Here is a 24,219-nt window from a genome sequence, read left to right as displayed (position 1 = left end):
CTTTGTCCATGCCAGAAGAGGATCAACTGCTTGAGATCGCAAATGACGGTGGCCTTAAAAGTATGTTTGAGACAACTTCAGATCTCCATACCTTCTGGATTAAAGCCAAGGCGGAATATTCTGCGATTGCCACAGAAGCACTGAAAAGCCTTCTTCCATTTCCAACATCCTATCTTTGCGAAGCAGCCTTTTCTGCAGTGACAGCAACCGAAACGAGATTACGGAGTAGAGTGGACATAAGCAACACACTTTGGGTGTCACTGTCTCCCATCACCCCCAGATGGGACCATCTAGTTGCAGGAAAACAAGCTCAGGGCTCCCACTGATTCTGCATTATGGTGAGTTGTATAATTATTTCATTATATATTACAATGTAGTAATAATAGAAATAAAGTGCACAATAAATGTAATGCACTTGAATCATCCCGAAACCATTCCCCACCCCCCCCACCCCTGGTCTGTGGAAAAATTGTCTTCCACGAAACTGGTCCCTGGTGCCAAAAAGGTTGGGGACTGCTGCTCTGGTGGAAATATCCAGCTTTATTATGGCACTTATCCATAAAAGTACTCATGGCAAACCTTAGTGCTTTCAGGGATTACCTTGGAGCCCACATCTTTGGCTGCCCAGATCTCTACCATGGGCATCCTAGCAGCAACAACTTTGCCCTGTGAGTCAAAAGTAGCATGTGGTATGAAGCAGGTCCTATCTGTATGGGCCTGCATTCTGTCACATTGGAGATGCTGGCAATTACATCAGTAAACACCTCAGTCTCACCCAGCTAGTGCGTGGTGATGGAGAGATAAGATGTGCACATGACTGAGATGAAGTGGATATTTGTATAAGGGTTTACTGCTATCAGTGCCAATACGTCTTTCCTGTATTAGTGATACAAGAAGGGTACAACCTGTCTATTGAATGTGATGGCAAAGGGATTGGCAGTCAGAAGCAAAGAAATAGAGCAGTATCCACCATCATTACCATACCAAAGCTGCCAATTGCTCAATTAGGTCTGATGCCTTTGGACCACACTGCCACTTGCTCCCCCACCATCCCAGGGATGCTTCAGTCACTGCCCCTTGTTGGCAGTATGGGTTGCCTGCTGCTGCCTTCAGTTACAAGGGCACTCAGATGTTGCTTCTGCAAGTGTTTAGCAATCCCATAACAGCAGTCATTTTGGATTCTTGCTCTTCTAATGTATGCCTTGCAGTCTTTGAGTAACCAACCCACCCACTGTGGTTTGGATGTAGGAGGGTACAACTCTTCCTGGGTGTTACTCCAAATCCCTGAGTTGCTAAGGGTCAACACAACCACTTCTGCTTTGCCTGCCTCACCTACCATGATGCCAATATTGCTGCTACAGGAGGAGCAGGCCTATTACTAAAATGAAGTGTCCTTTCAGTGGCCATTCTTCTTCAATCTTGCCCGGTCATGATTGATTTAGAAAACGGAACTTTTTGTAAGGGTGACAGACTGGATGTAGTTACCAACCTAAACCCAACAGGGCATTCTCTCTTTTTTTCCCAGAACTGGTTACCTTCTCAGATTCGTCCTCTGCTTTCTCTTTCTCTTTCTCTTTCTCTTCTTCATGCAGTTATTCTTCCTCTTAACCCATCACTGTCCTGTGCTGCTGCAGCTGCAGTTCCTGCTGTGGAGGAGGAAAGGAGAGGGGATGTGTGTTTGTTTAAATATAGGAATAGGGTGGCTTGTTTCCCAGGCAGTTAATTCATTCTAGTAATTACTTCAGTTAATATAAATGTATTGTTCTGATGCTGCTTTTTGATTGGCTTCTGACTGTTATATATATACACAAACACATTCAGAAGAGTGCCAGGGGCATACATTTATGGACAGGGGGGGTATCTTCAGGAGTGGTTTCATCTGGAGCTAATAAATTAGAGAAGCTGGGCAATACAGATTTGTATTTTTTTTTTAATTCTGTTCATTCTGGGGTGTGGTTGTTTTAAATTTAGAGTTGCCTTCCTTTCTGGTAAATAGAATATTTCCTGAGAAAAATAACAGTATGAAAATATAAAAGCGGGTCATTATATTGCACGGGGAAGCTCAAGGCAGTATCTGTTCTGAAAACCTCATTGAGTCTGATTCAGAAACTCCTGTCTTGGGCTCTCTGAGTTTCAGAGAGAACCTTTTAGTTTGCAAGTACCACTACACATGCAGCTTCTGCCTCCTGTCCTGGGACCTGGCCCAGAAGTGCAGTTTAGAAGTGCAAGTGATTTCTTGGACGCCTCAGGGAGTTCAGCCCTGGGGAAGTCAGAAAGCCTGCTGCATGCATACGATGCATGTTACCAACTTCCAGTTTAGGGTATTTAGAAACGGCATGCATCGCCATATGCTTTGAAGCAGGAATCTCAGTGCAAATTTTGTAGAGGAAATTACTTGCAAAAATCCTAGATTACTTGCCCTTTGGAACAAAGAAAACAGATCTGAGCTTGTTTATTGTATTCATAAGAACTCAGAAAAACTGTATTTTGAATGACGTTATAACATTTGGCAATTACCTTTTAGGCCTGTTTTTGTCACTGCAATCATTATTGTTTTATATATACATACCTGGCAGGGGAGATACCATGATCATCTATCTTCTATTAACTCTCTTTGTTAATGTTGTTTGGAGATTGCTCTTTCTTGATTTCTGCTTGCTTAATGTATTTTGCTTGATGAGCCAGAACTGGCCCTGATTCAAAAGCCCCTGATTCTGTTCATGGTCAAGACTATTTTCTTCCTGCTTAGGCCTCTCCCACCATAAATCTTCTCTTTCTTTTCCCCCATCAGCAGTGCACATAGTACTAAGAAGTTCTGGCTATGGGCCAGTCAGCAGTTTGCACAGTGAATAGCAATTGTGGTTCTGTTTATATTTTAATAAATTGGGCCCAGTCAGAATTAATGAGCAAGCTTGGTGCCCATTCTAAATTAATAACGCCAATGATAAATAATGGCAAATAAATAGCATTAGGTTTTGTTTAAGAAAGCCATATGCTGCTCACCTTTATACATTGCTTCTAGATTAAAATTTTGCCTACTGGTAGAAATCTTTAAAAATTATGCAGGCATGTTGTGAAGGATGATCTATATGGTGTTTTTATTAGACTGTAAATGCAAACCAGTGAACTTTTTGGAAGGTACTTTATGAATTTGTAGTGAAATAGTATTTTACTGGTCTATGCTACGTTGTGGCTCAGCGAAAAGATAGCTATATGGAACTGATCCATGTAGTTTGCACTGAGGAGTATGTTTCAAGTCAGAGGTACTAATATGTTGCAGTTAGAAAATCTGCAGTCCTCTAGTGGGGAAAACTGTTTTGCTATGGTACAGGCTGTCACTGGTCTTTGAATATAAAATTGTGTGTCCCAGTTCAGTCCTTCAGACCAAGTGTTACTTCTTGGCAAAACTTGCACTGTGTGTCTACAGTCTTCACTGTTGTTGGCTACAATGTACAGTATGCATTGATTTTGATTGATATATTTACACCCATATTTCAAATTTCTGCTGAAGGATAAGTAAATCTGGTGTTTATGTAACATAAATAGCTTTGTGATTTAACTTCTTCGCACTTGGGTTAAAAATCAAGTCTCAAGTATCACTGTCACTCTGGCCCTCCTCCCCCTCCCCCTCTCCCCTTCCCCCTCCCCCTCCTCCTCCCATCAATTTATAAGCTGTCTCAATCACTACAGCAGCTTTAGGCAACAGAGGGGGTTCCAACCCCACTGGCACGGGCACCTATAAAAGGGGGCCCTCCATCCTGCTCAGAAAGTGCGTGGGGCAGGCCCCAGAGTCTGGTTCCAGTTTCCATTTCCTCGGCCTCTGTCTGGCTGAGGCATGGCTGAAAGGGGCCAGACTGCCCTCTCCTGCCCAGTTGAGGGTATAGGAGCCCCATCAAGTGGTGCAGGCCAGAGAGGGGTGGGTTTACTGGTCTCCACTGGAGGGGCAGAAGCAACTGTGCATTAATGTGGTTTGGCCCTCTCATATAATTTGATCGGGGGGGGGGGAGAGTACTGAAAAGTACGTGTGTACTTTTAAATCTAGTATCTCTGCTGTTCAGAGCTATTGTTAAGATTCTGAGATACAGTTCGAAGTGTCTGTGCATGTGAGATTAATGTATAAATTCTAGGAATATTTATTAAGTATGTCCTGGGGTCTTACAGAAACAGATTCACAGTTTAATGCTTCTTAAGCAAGATTTGGGTTTTCACTCTTATTTATTCTTCCAAAAAGAAAGTCATTTCTGAATAGCATCACTTCATATTCTTTTTTTCAGATTTAGCACTGGAGTCAAACCCATCTGATCATCCTAGAGCAAGCACAATTTTCTTGAGCAAATCCCAAACAGATGGTAAGCTAACTTTTGCTCATTCAGCAGAATACCTAGGAATGGTTGGGTGCCCTATTTGAGAAGAGAAGGTGGTTGTCTTATGAGCAGTGATTGAAGAGACTTTCTTAGCAAGCACTATTTGCGGTATTTCCTAGCAAATATGATTTGCTACCTGCTACTCCTGTCAGAACATACCCTTCTAGTGGGAAAATTTTTCAGTCTAGCCCAGTGTTTCTCAACCTTGGCAACTTGAAGACTTATGGACTTCAACTCCCAGAATTCCCCAGCCAGCACATCTTCAAGTTGCCATGGTTGAGAAACACTGGGCTAGCCAAGTTATCTCAGATTATCATGCTAATGTTTACTGATAGAATTTTCTACTAACATTCCTCTTTGATGGATGAATGAAACATTACATCATTGTTTCCACTTTTCTAAAACCAATATTGATAAATAATTGTTTCACAACTTTCTAAGTATTTTTATCAAAACAATGCAGTTTATTGTTTGTTTGTTTGTTTATTTATTGGCTTACTTTATATGTTGCCATTATAAGCTGAACTTTTGAATCAGTAGGTGCTCTGATTCACAGGATGAATTATTGCTATTGCCCATTCAAAGAAACGAACAAAAAAAGGAAGTTGGTTCTGTGGAACTGAGTGGTATTTATTCTCTGAAATGTGCTTTAGTACCTAGGTGCAATAAGTTTCCAAAAAAACCAACAAGCTGCCTCACTGTGTTCTTTATGACCCTAAATTATTCTCAGATAAACCAAAGCAAAACTGAATATGAAGAGAGGGAAAACTTTAAACAGATGCTGTATTTTAAAATAGAATTTAAAAATCAGAGTATTGATTGATTGAAGTCATTTCTCCCTTTTCAGTGAGAGAGAAGAGAAAAAGCAACCACATCAACCATGTAAGTACACATAATAGCTGTGAAAGGAGTAGATACAAAGAATAGTCCATGCTTCCTGTTTCTCTGTAGAATGAAAATCTTTTATTTTCTGGTGAATAGCGTAGAAGAGGGTTAAAGACATACAACTGGACTTTCATCCCAGAGTTTGTCTGTCTTCCTTATTTTTGTGGTGGTAGAAAAGGGCACTTGTAAGATAACTTTGAAGGACAATAGGAAGTAAAAGGATTTCAAACATTTAAGGTTGCAGGGTGTGTAGAATTCCTTCTCAGATTATTTAAATCATGGGCTACAGTTTTTCAGTAGAGACAGCAAGGGAAAAGGGGGGACATTTGAATTAAATTACTGTACAGAACAATTTAAATAACTTTAGCTTCCTCACATTCTATGGCTCCCTTACTTTACATTATAGTGGGCAAGCGAAGCTGTGCTTGGCATTGCCCAAACCTTGGAACTTGCAACCAGAGTTCATGTGATGGGGAAAAGAAAAGTTCTTCTCCTGCTCACAATCCTAGAGCTACAGAGGAAGAACAGTCCCACTGTCTCCCCTCCTCTTATTCCTCTTTATTGCTGGGAAAAGCCGTATATGTTATTTCAGAGCAGCAGAAGAAAGTTAAGTACCATAGGGCAGCGGGTGGGTGGAGGGTGATGGCAAGGTATTCTTTGCAAAAAGAAGGGAGTAGGTAGAAGGAAGAGCAAGTGCTGCAACACCTGACAGTAGCTTCAGAAAGGACCCCACAAGCTGTGCCCAGGCCTTCTAGCAGAGAGCATGCACACCGCAAGTTGTGCATCTCTGAATTGAATAATTAACTGAGTGGTGAAAATGTGATTAAAATAGTCTTTAAAATCCCCTTTCACAGAATAAATCCAGGTGTGAACAATGGGCTGCTGCATATTATCTTGACCTAATTGGTGCTTCAGTTTTAATAAATAAGTAGTCACTCTCTCTGAGCCCTAGGAAGACCACAGTGGCAAACCACTTCTGAAAAAATATTGCCAATCCACCGAATGGACTTGTCCAGGCAGTCACCAGGAGTGAAGACTGACTTAAAGGCAACCCTCTGCCCCTCCCCCCAAAAAAGCTGTGATAGAACAACACATTCATGTATGCTTTAATAGTAGTAAGGACTTCTGTAATTCATGGAGTTAGTGGCACTGAATCCCTTGACATGGGCCTTCTGTATAAGTACTGTCTGCTAAAACTGATAAAACAAACCTTCTATACTTCTGCTTCCAGTTTGTTTCAGAGACACTTTGCTGCCAGGGTAGCATAGAACGCCTCGGGTTCTAAAGCACAGATAGGCAGCAAACCAGTGATGTATCTAATCGCTCACCCAAGGCCTCCGGATTGCTAAGAACTCAGCAAAGAATGTTGGATTGCTTGGATCTTAGTCTGAGCATGTAGACCACAGTTCATCACAAGCAAGAGTGTGTTTTTTTGAAGCAGAGGGATTTGGAAAATTTGCCTTGTTCTGCAAATGTAAAGGGGTTATTGGGCATAGGGGAAACATCTGCAAGGGTGCAGTCAGCTCACCCCTGTAGTAGTATATATCATCTCCTTTTACGGGTGAGTCTTTGTCTCTTCATAGTTTACTATAGTCCTTAGAGACTTTGATATTCCTTTCCGGGATCCGAATATAAAGTTTTGACTTATTCCTGCTGCATTAACTGCATTTGTTTCCCTCCACTGTGGTTTCTTTATGAAATCTCAGTGAATTTGGTACCAAGAAAAGAAAAATATTGGTGTCCATAGGTGGCCATTGCCCAGTATATGGTTGATGCTGATTTTTTTTTTTTTTTTGATACTGTATTGATTCTCAGGCTAGCTATTTAAATGTCCTTTTTAGTGTATCTTTGTTTTGTTTAGTAACATTGTCTATGTGGTTCTAACATGCAGAGCACTGAATCCTGATTAAACCCAGAAATCATAGCTTTCAAAACAATTTTTATAAACTCCTGTATATTTTTTCCTTTCCATATAGGTTTCCCCAGGGCAGCTTACAAAAAAGTATAGTTCGTGTTCAACTATATTTATAGATGACAGCACAGTCAGCCAACCTAATCTTAGGAGCACAATAAAATGGTATGTATCACTTTGTGTGAGGTTATGTTGGATCAAGCTCACTTGAGTCTATGACTAACAGCAAATCCAAGAGTCTCATACCAAATCTAGAGGAAGTGACAAATCAGTATATGCTGAAACAGATTTTTTTTTTCTTGTTCCCAGTATTGGTAGAGCAACATCTATCTGCTAGCATCAATTTGGTTCCACGGTACTCTAAATTTGAGATGTGGGGACAGCTAATATTTAACCCACCCACCCCCAGATATCCATTGTATTTATTTCTCTGATTCTGATTTCTAATCCTATTATTCCTGTTCTTATCTTTGACCCTCTTTAAAGATATATATGGTTGATTTGTAGCTTTAAGATATTTAACTTAGAACAATACATTCTTGGCTGAAATTCCATACCTACCCTCAGATTTTATGGCAGAATTTATTATCTCATAGATTAGGAGAAATTGAAGTTTTCCTTTAAATATCTGAACTTTACAAGAGTCTGAGCATATAGAATCCTGTAGTCCATGAGAAAATAGTGCTAGTATAATTAATTTGGAATGCAAAACAAGGGCCCATTTTGAATAAGATCAGCTCATTTAAATAATATTGATATTACATACAGGTAGTCTTCATTCAGTGACCATTTGTTTGTTTGTTTGTTTGTCAAATTTCTCTGCCACCCATCTTGTACACAACGACTCTGTACATTTGTAACTTCACAAATTTGAAGTTACAATGGCACTGAACAAGGGGACTTATGACCATTCCTTGTAGTTGCGGCTGTCACAGTGTCCCCATGTGATTGCAGTTTGGGTGCTTGGCAACTGGCTTGCAATTACGACGGTCACAGTGTCCTGTGGTCACGTGATCTCCATTGGTGAGCTTCCCTGCCAGCTTCCAATAAGCAAAGTCAATGGGGAAGCTGGCAGGAAGTTGCAAATGGTGATCGCATGACATCGTGCCTAACAACCATTCTCCTAATTACTGCAACTGGAAATGCCAGAACTGCCTTTGTAAGTCGGCGCAGTCATGTGATGTCACGTTTTATGACCATGTCACTTAGTGAAGGAATTTCTGGTCCCAATTACCATCATTAAGTGAGAACTACCTGTGTTATGTTATGTTATGTTATGTTATGTTATGTTATGTTATGTTATGTTATGTTATGTTATGTTATGTTATGTTATGTTATAATATTTGTAGTGATTGCCTATTCAAAATCACTATCAGAGTCACACAAGGCTTTCATGGATATCTGATTTAATAATGAATAGTATGCAGGATCACAAGCAAAGCTGAGAATAGGAAAAGCGCGGGCTGTCTCCCAGTAAAACCCCAAACGGTTCCCAGTCCCTTCCTCCAAAGCCAGCACAAGTCCATGCCCTGCAGGTGCCGCTAACGGTTCCTGCCGGTCTGCGGGAAACATCCTTGACAAGGCGAGATAACTCAAACATGCCTTCCTCATCCTTCCCTCCTCGCATCGCAGCCTGGTACAAGGAACAGGAGCAGCCCCCTCCCGTACAGCAACTCGTGTCAGCACCAGGGCATGGGAACCCCTTACGATGTTTTCCAGGAACGTTGGAACAGGGACCATGACAATATTATATTATATTATGAAATAACTGCTAAAGCTTAGAACTAAGACATTTTAAAGTAATTTGTAGATCATTTCAGTCGTGACATACATGAAGCATGATACAACTGAGTTGCAACTATCAATGTGGCAGCATTCAGGGAAAAGAGATTGGAGTTTATTCACCTTTTTTCTGTAACAGGATCTTAAGACAAACTTCCAATTCTGTTGGTACCAGCTGAACACAAGTTCAACCCACTTTAAGCTTTGTTCGTGAGTGCCTTGTACTGTTCATTGTCCCTTGCCAATCCAGCAGGATAAGCCATACAAATCAATTTAGCCCTTTGCAGGCAGGTCCTACCATGTTAAGAGTCAGCTGGAGTCAGGCCATGCCTAAATCAAATAAATTAAATTAAATTACTCCCTTCCCCAAATTATATTCTTCAAATATAATATTCAAATTATAAATATTAATAATTTGGAGCTTTTAAATTGTGGGGATTAGAGAATTGCTCTGCACAGTGAATGCTGAACTCAGAATTTCCCTGAGAAATTTGAGCCTTGAATCTGATGTGTTTTGAGGCTGCTCAATCAAGGCATCCCTTTCTTTGCCTAATGTACCCTAGCACTAATGTCCACACCAGCTGTTAGACTCTTGGGTGTTAGCTTTGACTATTTCAAGATTCATGCTAGTTCACAAATTTGCTTTGGACCTTGCTTGGAATAGGAGAATTTTTGAACCTTACATTAATGCTTGAACATGTATTTCTGTTCTAAATTGATACTGTTCATTGAACTTGTTTCTGTTCTAAACTGATGCTTTAGAATTCAAGGTGAAAAGGGCACCTGGAAAAGAGGAAAGAACTATAGTTTCAAACATGATTTGGGTATAAAAATATTATTTATCTAACAAATTGTGTATCAAAATTACATTCTTAGTTCTGCTTACAATTAAATGACTTCCTTTCTTTTCACAGTGTTACTTTAGCAATATACTATCACATAAAGAACAGGTGAGCATTTCTAAAATTGTTGTTTGTAGTTTTTTGTAATGATGCTAATTTAGCTGCTTGCTGTTGAAGTATCAAGAACTGACTATTATTTTGTTATATTGGGATTCCCATAAAAATATTTTTTCCTTTCTTTTTTTCCTGGTTTTTTGTTATTTTTAACTGTAAGAATTGTTTAGTGTAACTTTGTTATTGAACTGTAGTATATCTTGGTATTTTGTCTATATTTTGAATTCTTCTAAAAGAATAATAATTTCAAAAACTACTGGGATTCCCATAGTGGAATAACTTGATATGAGCTTATGCCCATACATAGGAAGAAGGACTTACTTAAGAAAATATAACAGTCTAAAGACTTTTGAGTAAGCTATCATCTCAACATAGTTTTAAAAAAATAAAAACCATTATTTTGCTTTTTAAAAATGAATTTATTTAATTTTAAATATATTAAAATTTATGAGACTTGGGCATTTAAAAAGTAAATACTAAGTTCCTTTAAATGGCTAATATTAAATGTGAATATATACATGTTATCTTGACTTTCCTCAACTGTGGTACCTTCAGATGTATGGACCAACTCCCCACACACTAAGGAAGTGTTTGCTTGGGAATTGGGGGGATTGAAGGGTGCTTAATTTGGGATAGGGCGATGGACTTATCGGTTAAATTAAATCAAGGCCCCTATCCAATGCACTGTACTAAATTAGGGTTATTTATATAAATAAAGGATGAATTTAATAATGTATATAGTGTGCATATTTATACTTGATCTAATATACCATAGGTGTTTCACATTTGCTTACTGAAAATAAAATACTTAAATCTGTCCACTATCAGATCTTCCTTCAGTCTTTCAATCAAAGGCATTATGTTTGTTTTCTACTTTGTTATTGTGAGAGTGGGCTTGGAGGAATCAGATCGCAAAGAAAGGACAACACTGTGGTCTGTGCAGGTTTCTGTATTCTGACCATAACCCCACAAACCCTTGTGGGTGCTTCTTGTAGCAGAAAGCCTATATGGATGTACTATTAAGAAACACCTCTCACAGATTTAAAAAGAAGAAAGAAAGCATACAAAATTGTATATGCAGTGAGACAGAGATGCAAAGTCTAGTTTTTAAAATGAAAAACATACTTTATTAAATATATATTACTCAGAACAATAACATGGCTTACAGAAGATATGAAGAAATATGACTGGGAGATTTGATTTAATCTTCCTCCTTGCTTATTTAAATGATCCTATTTTAAATTAACTGAACCCCTCTCTTGCTGAATTTCACTACTAAATTATGGGGAGTTCGCCCGTGAAAAGCCTTTAGGCAGAAGCAGTTGCATAACAAAACTACATAAGGGTTGTCCTGAACCCTTTTTAAAAAGCTTCTTTTATCTGAAGATAGTCATCTGGCATCTTCTGCGTGCATAGCAGCTATCTAAGTGGGGAAGAAAAGCTGTCTATCATGCATACTGCTTAAGTCACTGTTCCACTGCAGAATGTTAAATATAGTCCCATAGGGATGAAGGGGCTTCCTTAAACACAGGCTACACAGTGACTCATCAGGCATAGCTCAGTCTGCATTTGGATTCTGTGATTTTTTTTTTTTAATGGTAGGGTTTGTATCCTTCACAAATTATGGGAAAAGGCAGTCTTTACGGGAAGCATTTTGAGCTTGAATGTTTATGCCCTTTATGGTAGCTTTTACATCTTGGTCTTGATTCTGTATCAAAAGTCTGCTCAGATGAGATTTTGGCCACTTCCTTTCCCAGGCACACACACAAGTCCCCTAACATCTCATACAGATGGGTCTTCTGTCTTTTCTAGAAACTGTTGATAAAGGAGTTGGGAAACCTTTTTGAGTGACCAGTTTTCTGCTTGTAGTATCTAGATTCCCCTTTCCTTTCTCCCTGCCTTGCCTTGTTTTTCTTTCTGACCACTTATGCTTATTCTTCTTCACTTGCCCGTATCCCTTGTGTAAGGGTCTCCCACTTCTCCCACCAGCCTTGCCCATCCAACCAAGACAGCCTGTGGTGCATAAAGCAGTAATTGCTTTCTGTGGTCCACCATCTTCTCCCTTCCCCCCATCCCATCCCCCAGTTAGAAAGATAGGGGCAAGCTAAGCAAAATATCTTCTAATAAAATAAAATAAAAGGGCAATTGTTTAACTGGTAGTTTGCTGAAGTTGGCAAAAGGGGGTTACCAGCTCTCAAGATACAAATCGGCACAAAAATGTTTATTTAAAATAATACTTGTCTTGGAAAACATTAAACAGCAGATAGAAACAGGATCAATGCTGGGCTTAGAGAAAAGTATTGGAATTGCAGAGTAAGCTTCAAACAAAAACTCTAGATAAGCTCATCCAAATGTAGATTGAGCCTGATTGAAAAATAGTTGCAAAGGCTTTGAGGGCATCTGAAAGAAAATCAGAACTCTAACACAGTCTGATCACTTACTGATCCTAGAAGTCTGCATGCGACTGATTTTTTTCTGAGTCCTGGAAATTTTTCACTCCATAAACCCCTGTTTTCCTTCCTCTATTAACTAGCAATCTATCTCCTGGCTAGTTCATATAGAGAGCAGAGTTGCATTACACATCAACATTTAGTTTAAAATCACTTTTGCATGTTCTATACTAGTGGGTACCTCTGTGGCTTAACCTTGCTAGAAGTGTGCATGATAACTTCCTTTACTGACACATTGATGTTAAGTGGGGTAACCTTGGAAAATGTCTCCAAAAATTACAAAGTAGTAAAAAAATATTCATTATATATTCATTCTTCATTTCTCTACTGAATCTCAGACCTGAGATGGTTGCTTTCTGAATGGCCATTCAATAAAGGTTATTGTTCATCAGGGGCCATACTTATTTTTCACATATGAATCCTATTCTCCAGCCAAAGCCTCATGTAAACTCTTACCTGATCAAAAGTAACAAGTGTAGTAGCAAACGTTGAAAGCTATGAAGTATACAATAATATATTTTATTATATTTGCATTAAATATTTAGGATTTAACAGCAAAGGTGAGAGAGTGGTGGAGAAAAAATAGAGTGTCTTGGCATATGACCACAGGCAAGGGTTGATCAAAGCAGTTTGAGAGAAGCTTCGCTAATACCAGTGGTGTTCCTCTTCGTTTGTTGCAGGGATTCAGATAGATCACTGGATATTTTTGATGAAAAATCACATCCACTCACGGTAAATCAGATTTTATTTCTGTAGTCTCACTTGATTTCTTGACTATGTTAAGTTTGTATTTCTGAAATGTCAATACTCGCTTTTTCAGCTTGCTTATCAGCTAAATCAAGATTGCAAGAAAAATGAAGTTGGATTTTTAGCTTTCATCTTCCTGATGTACTAAGAAGCATTTTAGTCAAAACATATCCAGACTGAACAGGCTTCCTGAATTTTGAGACATACTGCGGAGTGGCATCTTTGAGCCTTTGGTCCTATACTTAATTCCAGTATATCTTCTTATAGAAGGCAAAAAGGATAGCTTTAACTATCCTTTTTGGGAACATTGCAGTCTTTCTGTAATTCTTGTCTGGAAAGAAGACACACGTGCAAATGAAGCAGCTTCCCTGTTTTTCTGAGCTTCCTTAAATTCTTTTAGAATGCAGCTCTATGAGATGCTGGAGGACTCTTCTCCATTTTAGAGCAATTGGAAAAGAGGGAGCTTCAGTAGGAAAATGGATTTTGTACACTCATGTACACTAATCCCTTTGGGATCTACAGATCTATAAACTATGTCATACAGGATGCTTCCACAGTACTAAAGCACTTCCCCACAGCTTTATTAACAGGCAGGGCTGAGGGACATGGGCATGTGTCTGAGATACAGATTTTACCACCTGCCAAGTTACTTGAGTGAACAGTCTTCCAGGGGACAGATATTCCACTGTGGCTGAAAAATATCCCAGCTTGGTATGGTGTAGGAGGATGCAGAGTGGAGCAGAATGGTCATAAGTACATCAACAGAGCTCCCTCTTGCATTACCTCGTGCCCCTCCCAAGCCCTACCAACCAGCAGTAAGTTTCTCTTCTTCCTCCTCCTGGCACACAAATAAAAGATCAATATACTTATGTCAAGATCAGTGAAATAAACCCCTGTCAGCTGAGAGGGAGCTTGCAGGTACATTGATAGAACTTCATCCCACATTATGCTGTGCCCCTCCTATGCCCCTCAGCCAGTGGGCATTTGCTTGCTTGTCTGTCTTGACATGGGATCTTCTGGAAAATCAATATTCCTATGTAAGAAAAAAAACATAAACCTTTTCAGAAGTGCAATAATCACATTGAAAGATGGAGACCACAACCAACAGCACCCAGCACTAGTCAATGGAATACACAAAATGGCATTGCAGTAGCCCAAGTGGTGGCACCCCACCCTCAGATAAAGCCAGTAGGAGAGTGGCCACGTGAAATCTGTTTTTGTCAAGACCAGTGAAAAATCTAAAATAAATCTAAAAAATCTAAAATTTGGGGTATAACCAGTGTTCTTTTTTTTTTTTTTGGTGCAGGCATTAGACTTTTGAAAGACTGCTGGATGTATGTTTAGACTTGTATATATAAGGAGTCCACCTTACCCAACTCATACTTTCTGAAGTGCTTGTTTGGGATTACACAGGCAGATAGCTCTGCACAAGCCAGTGCTTGCAGCCCAAACCAAAATGGCCATAGAGGGCAAGATCCAGTGGCCAGATGAAAGGGCCTGCAGCAGTGGCCAATAGGAGCTAGGCAGATCCCAGTCCTTGACTGCGCTTTCTCCAGCAGAAGCATCAAGGTATTGTAGATGGTCCATACTGCAAGATGGTCTATACTGCACGGAGAAGAGGGATTACACCACTCAAATAACAGAACAACTAAAGACAACTTCAGGCTTCTACCATGGTGGGCTGGGGGAGATGGAGTGACATCATGAGGACATCTTCCTTAAAAATGGATATTGAGGTATCTTCCTGCTGCAGCAAGCAGGACATGAGGATGACCCCCAAGAGTATCATCCTATGCATTTTTGCTCAATACTCAGTCCAGCTATATTCAATGGCATTTTTAAAGTACTTCCCAATTATGTCATGTTTCAGCGAGAAGAGGTTCCAGATGACTACTGTAAACATGACCCTGATCACAAGCACATTTATCGCTTTGTACGTACCCTTTTTAGTGCAGCACAGCTGACAGCTGAATGTGCAATAGTGACTCTGGTAAGCCTTGCTTTATTATGATTGTCTTGTGTTTAGCTGAAGAAGTCTTATACTGTCAATGTCAAATATACTAGAATGAGTCAACGCTACCTAATGGCTTTGGGCCAATAATAAGTCCAGCCTGGTCCCTATCTCAACATTAAGGATACCTCTAATGCATCATGTATGAAATAGACACTACTGTAGGAAGCTTATTTTGGAGGTGTCTATTCAAACTGACAGCACCCAGGCAAGGGAACACTGATACTCAGCCATATAAATCAACATCTTTCATAAATCCATGCATGATCGAGATAAATAGTTCAGCTTTCTTGTGCTATTTCTTTAGATTATTGTTGTTGCTGTTTTGATGTTGAAACAGTTCTGACGTTTTAGTGTAATTTTTGGTTCTAGATTCTGCAGGTAGAAAATTCTGTATGATGGTGCCTCGTGTGGTCCCCAACAGACAAATTATTTCATTATGGCATAGCTTTTGTGGGTCATAGTCCATTTGCAATTTCTGCTCTTCTATGGGAATTCCTCTAAAAGAGTTACAACTACACAAAAAATCCACTCTTACAGTCTCTCAAATATATATTTTAAAGTGTTTCTGCCACTAGTTGGCAGTGTTTCACCACCAAAACAGCAACATTTGGTAGCAGGCAAAGGGTGATAGGAAAGTAGACTTGCTTAATGCATCTTACTGTTGTAAAAGTGCTTGTTCTGGAAGTTGCAGGCTTTTCGGTTGGGGGGGGGGTTGTTGCTGTTTTTGTCTCATAAACATACTTAAACTAAAACAGAAAGGAACATGTTCCTGCCAAGTTGGTATTTGTTCTAATCTCTTTTAAACCTTAGTTTAATTTTAAGGAAGAAGAAGCTATATAATTAAATGAAAATGCTCTTTTAGGAAATAGGGGGAACTGTTAGCAGTGTACAAATGTGTACGGGAAAGTCTCATGAGAGTTACTTCCTATAAGGTTGGCTGAGATCACATCCTCTGTTCGTCACTCCACCCTTTCAGTGGAACAACAAGCATCCACAAGCTTGGGATCCTGAGCTCAGGGGAGGCTAAAATCTTGAAGGTACAGAATATACAGTGAACCAATGAACTGACAGCACCTACGCAGGGAGCACTGATATTCAGCCATATAAATCATCTTTGAGTCAAGTCTGATTCCTGGTAACTGTGGGCATCCCTCTATGTTTTCTTGGCCACCGTGCAGGAGTGGTTGAATGTTGCTTTCTTTCAGTTTGATTGTCAGTTTCCCACTATGACCACCTACCCTGGGATCCCCTGAAGGTCTCCTATCCAAGTACTAAAAAGGCCTGTTGTCATGCGTACTTGTCCTGATTACCAGGAAACACACTGAGGCGAGGACTTGGTCTCTAATATTTATTAGTAGTACTTAACAAGAATCCTAACAAACTGAGAAAGCGTGGGAAAACCCAGCCATATAAACCCCAAAGGTTAAGGCGGTCCCGATCTGTGTCTCTTTGAATGGCTGAACAGTTCCTCAGTGCTACGCATGCGCTTGACAGTCTGGGTGAGAGCCCCCTGCTCGCCATCCTTACTCATGACAGTACTGATGACGAGCAGAAGGGGGCCCCTATCTGGGGGGGAAACACATGCGTAGTACTGAGGAATTAAGCAGCCATTCAAAGAGAGACAGATCAGACCCGCCTTAACTTTTGGGGTTTATCTGTCTGGGTTTTTCCCACGCTTCTTCAGTTTGTTAGGATTTTCTGTCTTATGTAGCAGTAATAAACACTAGAGACCTATTCCTCGTCTCAGCGTGATTCCTGACTGTTAGGACATCAATCCTAACAAACTGAAGAAGCGTGGGAAAAACCCAGACGGATAAACCCCAAAAGTTAAGGCGGGTCTGATCTGTGTCTCTTTGAATGGCTGCTTAATTCCTCAGTACTACGCATGTGTTTCCCCCCCTGGATAGGGGCCCCCTCCTGCTCGCCATCAGTACTCATGACACCTGTCCTGCTTTAGTTCTGAGCACAGGCAAGGTTGGCCAGGCGGTGGCACCTACTGAAGTATTCAATAGTTGGTCCTGGCATCTTTAAAACAAACATTTGCTTATTTAGAGAACATTGAAACTCAGTTTTCTGTATAGAATTAAGTTGATTATGTTTGCTGTTTGATCAATTTAAAATAAATTTTATGGTGGATGTGGGTTAGAATTTCAGTTGTAGGTCACTTTTCCTCAGGGGGAATATTGGAAATATTCAATAAAGAATAACATTATGCAGTGGCAGGGGGAAGTCTAAGCAGCATTTTGGCATCCGTCGTCTCTCTCACACACACTTTTTCCTCTCTTCCAACACAAGAGGCTGCTGCAAAAGGCTAGCGCAGAGCTGCCACAGAGCTGAACTGATTGCTTGCAGAGCACATTTGAAATTAGGTTGGGGCCATGGTGGCCCACCCAATGTAGACAAACGGTATTGAAAAATACATTTTTGAGACTTTTCTTGTCTGTGTGATCTACATAGAAAATACGAGAGCCACTTCTTATATCCATGTGTTGCAATAGACTTCTGGTTAAGATGGCAATGTGAGTTTGAGTCACTAAAAATGTGCAAATGTTCTTCTTTGTTTTCAGGTTTACTTAGAAAGACTCTTGACCTATGCAGAGATTGACATCTGTCCAAGTAACTGGAAGAGGATAGTTCTAGGTGCTATACTGCTAGCTTCTAAAGTGTGGGATGATCAAGCTGTTTGGAATGTGGATTACTGCCAAATCCTGAAGGATATTACAGTTGAAGACATGTAAGCCAGCAAGTTTAGCTGAAATTGCTTGCCTGTGTCTTATCCAGCCTGTGTCTTCTTTAATTTTATTTTCTTTATATAAAATATTCTATCCTATCCTTCTAATTATGTAGATAACGGATTCCAAAGTTGTGGATATGTGTCGGACATGTTTGGTAAAGTTTAGTCCTTGAACATCCCCCAAATTCTGTTAATTCATGGTTTGCTCTTCTTTTCAAATACGACATTTCTCTCTTCATCACCACTTTAGTAACATGTTTTCTTGTTTATGCCTTTGCTAATTGACAATGAGAAGATTTAAAGGTAATATAAAATAATTTTTACATATTGATTGTTAAAAGGAGATAGTAGTGGATTCATTACAACCAGAATAACTGGTGTTTTGTTTTGTTTTTTAAACAAAGGCAAGGGAAGGGCAGATAGATAACAATGATAGTAAGTCCCAAATGAAAAATCTCTCTAAGTAAAATCTACTGCAGGGAGAGGCAATGTTTGGGAGGTCACGGCCACAGTTTTGCCTTCTGACCTTTCAGCAGGGCTGCAGGGAAGCAGTGATGGTATCATTGGAAGGAAGGTGGCTTTTCTTTTGGCTTTTTAAAGAAGCTTTTTGGGGGGAGGAGTTTAAGAATGGAAATGGAAGTGGCTTGTGTCTTAAAATCTCCAAAAAATGGGAAAAACAGCCAAAAATTACGCAGCTGAAATTTGTAATAAATTGGCAGAATTTCAGTAGTGTAATTTCTGACAGTTTTGGAGATACTATGGTAGTTTTAAGGGTGGAAATGGAAGCAAATTGCCTCTTGGAAGTCTCCCATTTTTATATCCTCCCTAAGTGTGTGTGTGTGTGTGTGTGTGTGTGTGTGTGTGTGTGTATTTAAAGGCTGTCAGAAATCAGACATTTGTCGGTGAGTTGCAAGTAGGCTATGGGCTGACCACCCCAGATCTAGCTTGAAAGACAAAGGATCCTGGACCTTTGAGCACAGGGAGCAGCAATAAATCTTGAATAGGTCACCAGTAAAAAAAGGTTGTCCCCATCTATCTCCTGCCATATGTTCTTTGACAACATGGTTCTCCTTTCACACAGATTACATTTAATCACCTGTTCTGGCCCAACCTTACACCTCACTCTACCACCCCACATTGTAAGCCAGCCCCTCACTCTGAGCAAACTACTTAAAAGTTCTCCTGTATAAGGAACCACTGAATCTAATGCTTGTTGGTACCTCAAATGGGCATCTTAACTTGAATCAGCCTCAGGTGATTTTGGTCAGCCTATTCATGTAGTGGCTGGTGGTGTTTGTCCATATGGCACAGATACGGCTGTTTTGCACTGCACTGCAAATTTGCAATAGTAATTTGACCCATTCCTACTATTAGGTGATTATATTGATTTTGAGAGATCACAGAAATCAAAACATTTTGGGATTTCAGTTTAATAGAACTCGTGCTTAAGTATTGCTGCAGACATGTGAAGAATTCTGCTTGATATTCTTTAACTTGATAGTGCAGAATTTCTGTAGCTTTGGTTGGATAAATCTAGCTTAGTATTAAGACTGCAGTGTAGGTTGGGGTTTCTGCATGGGAGAACTAACGTTGCTTTCCCCAGCTGCAGTCCTCCTGAACTGTCCTGCCCAGAGAGATACTTCATTTGAGGGTGTGGGTGGGAGCTCCTAGGATGTCTGAATTGCTGCCTAGTGTGAATGTGGACAGGTGGGAGAAAATGTGCTGGATGTAAAGATACTGGAGGCTTCATCACTCCTCAAGAAGATACATGCAGGAACATGACATTTTATTATGATAGTATGCAAACGAAGAAGAGATATTGGTGGATGAGGTGGGGAATGAGTTTTTGAAGAAAAGTTTGGGGAGTGAGATTTGGGGGTGACAGAGTTACAACTTGACTAACAAAATCATGCATCAGAACTATCCTTGCACATTACTTCCGATTCTGTAGCAAGAAATGTAAAATGAGGAAACTGTATTTATTAACTCTGATGCACATGTATGTACCTCACATGTGTAGATCTTTAATGGACTATCTTAATAAGAGTGGAGAGGAATAGATTTAGCTAATTGCTAATTCCGTAGATTACAGTGTATATAAAAAGGGAGCCAGCCATTCTTGCATTGCACATCATAGTAATAAAACAACAAGGGCCTTTCTTGTTTTCCTAAGCTTTAAACCTATTAATAGAGTTATCTGACAAAAGTATTGTATTTTTTCACAATTAAAATGTATTAGCAAGTCCTGTACAAAGGGAATAAATGAAGTCCTGATGAGGTGATCATCAAAACATTATCTGATTTGCATTTCTATAAGCTTTATGACCATATGAGCAGGAAATTAATTCTGGCAGTAGGTTTAATGGAACTGCAGTCCATCTTCTAAAAGCAAGCCACACAAAGCTGCTATTCTCACAGTCAGTAGCATCTAGATGATTGATTCCGCTTTATTTTCAGTCCTTAGAAAATGTTCATATTTACATACGGGAGAAAGACTCGCTTTCCATCTTGTCGGTGGGTCATCAAGAAATGGATGTTTTGGTATACACTCTTACTTGGCGGTTGTGAATTCTGTGGCTCTGAGGTCTAGAACTAAAGCTCCCTCCATTGTTTATGAGATGATAGACAAGGGTTCTGCTTTGCCCAGAATAAATTGAGGACGTTTTTCAATCCGTTTGAAAGTCAAGTACATTTATGTTGCAGATGCTGGGAAAGCCTTTAGCCCAGGAGAGGTCAAAAAAGTCACACACCAAGCATTTCTATAAAAATAATTTATTTACAGAAAGCAAAAACAAAAGCAAAACATTTAAAGTACTTAGCTCCGTTTGGAGCAAGCCTTGCTGAGCTACATTTCCAGCAGAGAGAAAAAAGGAAGAAGTGAAGAACAAGTCCGGGCAGGTCCTCCCCCCAGGCTATTTTGCATGAAGCACGTGAGAGGAGACAATCACTTGCAACCTTTCACCCGGCCAAATGATTAGGTATAATAGTAGCTTAATCTATTAGTAGGAAAAACCTCAACACTCCCCTTTTTACACTATAGATTAAGTTGCAAACCAATCTTCTCTGACAACTCTTTGTGTCTTTCCATTCACATTACCATTATCTCCCCTTTGGTTTAACAGAAAGTTACCATTTTTCTTCCTGTGTTTTTTTTCAAACCTAGGTAATTGGTCACAACTCCAAGGCTTTTTAATATGAAATGGCTTTTTATGCAGGCTTCAAAATCAAGCCTTTGTTTTTCTGTTGATGTGAACAGCAGCAAATCATCAACATAAATGCACAGATACATACAGCCTTGTTTGTCCTTCTTCATATATACACAGGGATCTGCTTTTCCTTTTTCAAAACCAAAATTCTGCAGTTTTTCATCTACTTTTTGGTTCCAGGATCTAGCAGCTTGTTTTAACCCATAGACTGACTTCTGCAGTTCACAGACTAGATTCTCCCCTTTTTCATAGCCAGGGGGTTGCTGCATGTATAATCTGTGGTCTAAATCACCATAAAGAAATGCAGTTTGAATGTCATAGTGGTTAACTGACATTCCCTTGAGTGCAGCAACTTTTAACAGTAATCTAATTGATTCACCTTTAGTAACTGGTGCAAAAGTCTTGTCAAAGTCTAAATCTTTCCTTTGAGTGAACCCTTTTGCAACCAACCTTGCTTTATATTTTTGGATTTTGCCATCAGCATCCCTTTTCAGTTTGAAAACCCACCTACAACCCAGACAGCGTTCATTGGGAGGTAGATTTACCAGTTTCCATGTTTTATTTTCTTTCAAGGATGCTAATTCCTGTTGCATGGCAGAATGCCAATTTTGTGCAATCTCAGGTGGTAAAGCATTCACTTGTTCTAAAGACTCAGGTTCTGTGAATATGTGAAAAGCCTTTACTGTTTCAGCCTGAAAACGTGATGGAGGAACACCTTTATTACTCCTCTGAGATCTGCGAGGTAATACAGGGCTTAAATTTTGACTCCTATCACTTTCCTGAGAAGCATCTATCTCATCAGACAGATCTTCAATTTGCTTTTCTGGTTTAATGTCCTCATCAGGCAAAAGATCACCATCAGCAAGTCCTTGCTGTTCTCTTGTGGTGGTCAGTTCAACTGGAGAGCTAGAATTTAATCTCCCCCAGTTTTGTTCAGCAAAAGAAGCGCTTTTGCTAATTATTAATTTCTCTCCCATTATGAACCTGTAGCTCCTCTGGCTTTGTTCATAGCCAACAAAGATGGCTTTCTTTGTTGTGGGGCCTCCTTTCCTTCTCTGCTGTTTTGGAATGTGAACCCATGCAGTGCTACCAAACACTCTAAGATGGCTTACCTTTGGTTTCACACCATAAAACAAATGGAATGGAGTGTCCTGAATCATAGAGTTATACAACCTGTTCTGAACATAACAAGCAGTCGATAAAGCTTCTCCCCAGAACTTAAAACATAATCGTGAATCTTTTAACATGCATTCCATCGCATTTTGCAAGGTTCTGCCCTTTCTTTCAGCAACACCATTTTGCTGAGGGGTGTACGGGTTAGAAAGAATTTGTTCTATCCCTTTTTCCACTAGGAACCTTCTGAATTTGTGAGAAAGGTATTCTCCTCCTCTATCACATTGGAGTGCAGATACAGGCCTAGGGAATTTTCCATTTGCCCATGTCACAAAACCTTTAAATTTCTCAAATGCCTCATCTTTATGTTTTAAGATGTAGATAAATGTGTATCTTGAGAAATCATCAATGATGGTCATTGCATACCTTGCTTGTCCAAGACTTGGAGCAAAAGGACCAATAATATCAGAGTGTACAATTTCCAAAGGTCTAGTTGTAACTCTGTCACTGTGCTTACTCACAGGAGCTTTTAGTGTTTTGCATTCTTTGCAAACTACACAATCTAAGTATTTATCACAGGGTTTTATCTTTAGGTCAGCACACAGCTGTGGCATTTGTGCTATATACTTGATATTAGCATGACCAAATCTCCTGTGCATCAGGTGTACACATTGGTCATGATATGGTGTGTTGCCAACTGCAGCCTTGCAGCTTGGCTTCCTTGCATTTTGCACAATGTACAAGGAGTCTTTTAACATACCAGTAGCACACAATTTCCCATTTTTTCGTATCTCACAACCATTTTTCTTAAATGTTATGATATACCCTGTTGCAGCCAATTGTGCCACAGATAAAAGGTTTGATTGTAAATTTGGCACATACAACACACCTTTTATAGTTTCTCCTAAGCAGGATAAATACAAGTCACCTTGTCCCATAATTTTGGTCACAGACCCATCAGCCAAAGATACACTTTGTCTTTCAGTTTTAGACAGTGACACAAAAGAGCTTTTACAATTACATAAATGACAACTGGCCCCAGAATCTAACACCCATACATCAGAATTACCCTTCTCAGCAACCTGTGCAATTTGGGTTGTCTGAAGAGCCTTCTTCTGTGTTGCCCTTGTGTTCTTCTGCTCTGTCTTTCTACTCTTGGGTCTCATGGCACAGTCTCTTTGCAAATGTCCAGCTGAACCACAAGTGAAGCATCGCTGGCTGGCTAGCGCTGTGGCCTCAGGTTCCTTTCCCTTCTTTTCCCTCATTTTCTGGTCTTGCAGCTTTCCAGAAGAGATGGGGGGGGATCTTTCCTCTCTCTTCTCCCATTCAGCGAGTAAGCGCTGTGTAACATACGATGGGGTGAGGTCTGCTTCAGGCATAGCCTCCAGGGTACAAATCAGCGTGTCCCACGTTTCATTTAGTGAGGACAGGAGGATATAGGATTTTGTGAGAGGTGTAAATTCCATTCCTCTCTCCTGCAACTCAACAAACAGCTGCTGAATATAATGCAGGTGCTCAGGAAGGCTTTCTCCTTCTGCAAGGTAGGCTCTGTACAGCTTTTTCGTCAGAGTAACTTTACTCCCTGCTGTTGCCTTTACATATAAGTCTCTCAAAGCGTCCCAAAGTTGCTTTGCAGACTGCATGCCTCGCACGTGGACTAGCTGATTGTCCTCAACTCCCAAGATAATGGTGGCTCTAGCCCGCTCATCCTGTCTCAGCCATTCAGCATTGGGATTTTGGGGGGTTTGCTCACCAATTTGCAGCCAAAGATCCTCTCTGCGAAGATACATTTCCATCTTCAGGGCCCAATTCAAATAGTTGGTCTCTGATAGGCGCTCCAGAGGCATCGCTGAGGGCTGGGAGGCAGCCATGGCTTCTTCCTTCTTTTGCAAGTCACCTCAGCTAGCTTCTTTGTCCTGCAGACCGGCAGTTGCTGGAAAATCTCCAGGTGGCTCCAAAGAAAATCTTCACAGGTCTTTGCTACCTGCCTTTAAATTGTGCATGAGGTGTGGAGTTGACCTCTCTTTTCTCTCTGGGTTTTACTGTGTTGTTTACT

General features: G+C 40.1%; 1 protein-coding gene across 2 annotated transcripts in view; it reads left to right on the top strand.

Moving 5' to 3' along the window:
* Positions 1–24,219, top strand: part of CCNYL1 (cyclin Y like 1) — a 47,137-nt gene that overhangs the window by 17,138 nt on the left and 5,780 nt on the right. Inside the window, exons 2-8 of one of the 2 annotated variants that reach the window (XM_063317937.1) lie at positions 4,275–4,349; positions 5,212–5,246; positions 7,226–7,326; positions 9,858–9,893; positions 13,030–13,081; positions 14,967–15,086; positions 17,678–17,844. In XM_063317937.1, coding sequence (XP_063174007.1) covers positions 4,275–4,349; positions 5,212–5,246; positions 7,226–7,326; positions 9,858–9,893; positions 13,030–13,081; positions 14,967–15,086; positions 17,678–17,844 — 586 coding nt within the window. The remainder of the gene's footprint in view (positions 1–4,274; positions 4,350–5,211; positions 5,247–7,225; positions 7,327–9,857; positions 9,894–13,029; positions 13,082–14,966; positions 15,087–17,677; positions 17,845–24,219) is intronic. The other variant, XM_063317938.1, reaches the window with a different exon arrangement.

The sequence above is a fragment of the Candoia aspera genome, chromosome 1 (genome assembly GCF_035149785.1).
Source record: "Candoia aspera isolate rCanAsp1 chromosome 1, rCanAsp1.hap2, whole genome shotgun sequence".
Classification (NCBI taxonomy): Eukaryota; Metazoa; Chordata; class Lepidosauria; order Squamata; family Boidae; genus Candoia; species Candoia aspera.
The sequence above is the reverse complement of the archived record's forward strand: the minus strand, read 5'-3'. Positions and strand labels throughout refer to the sequence as shown.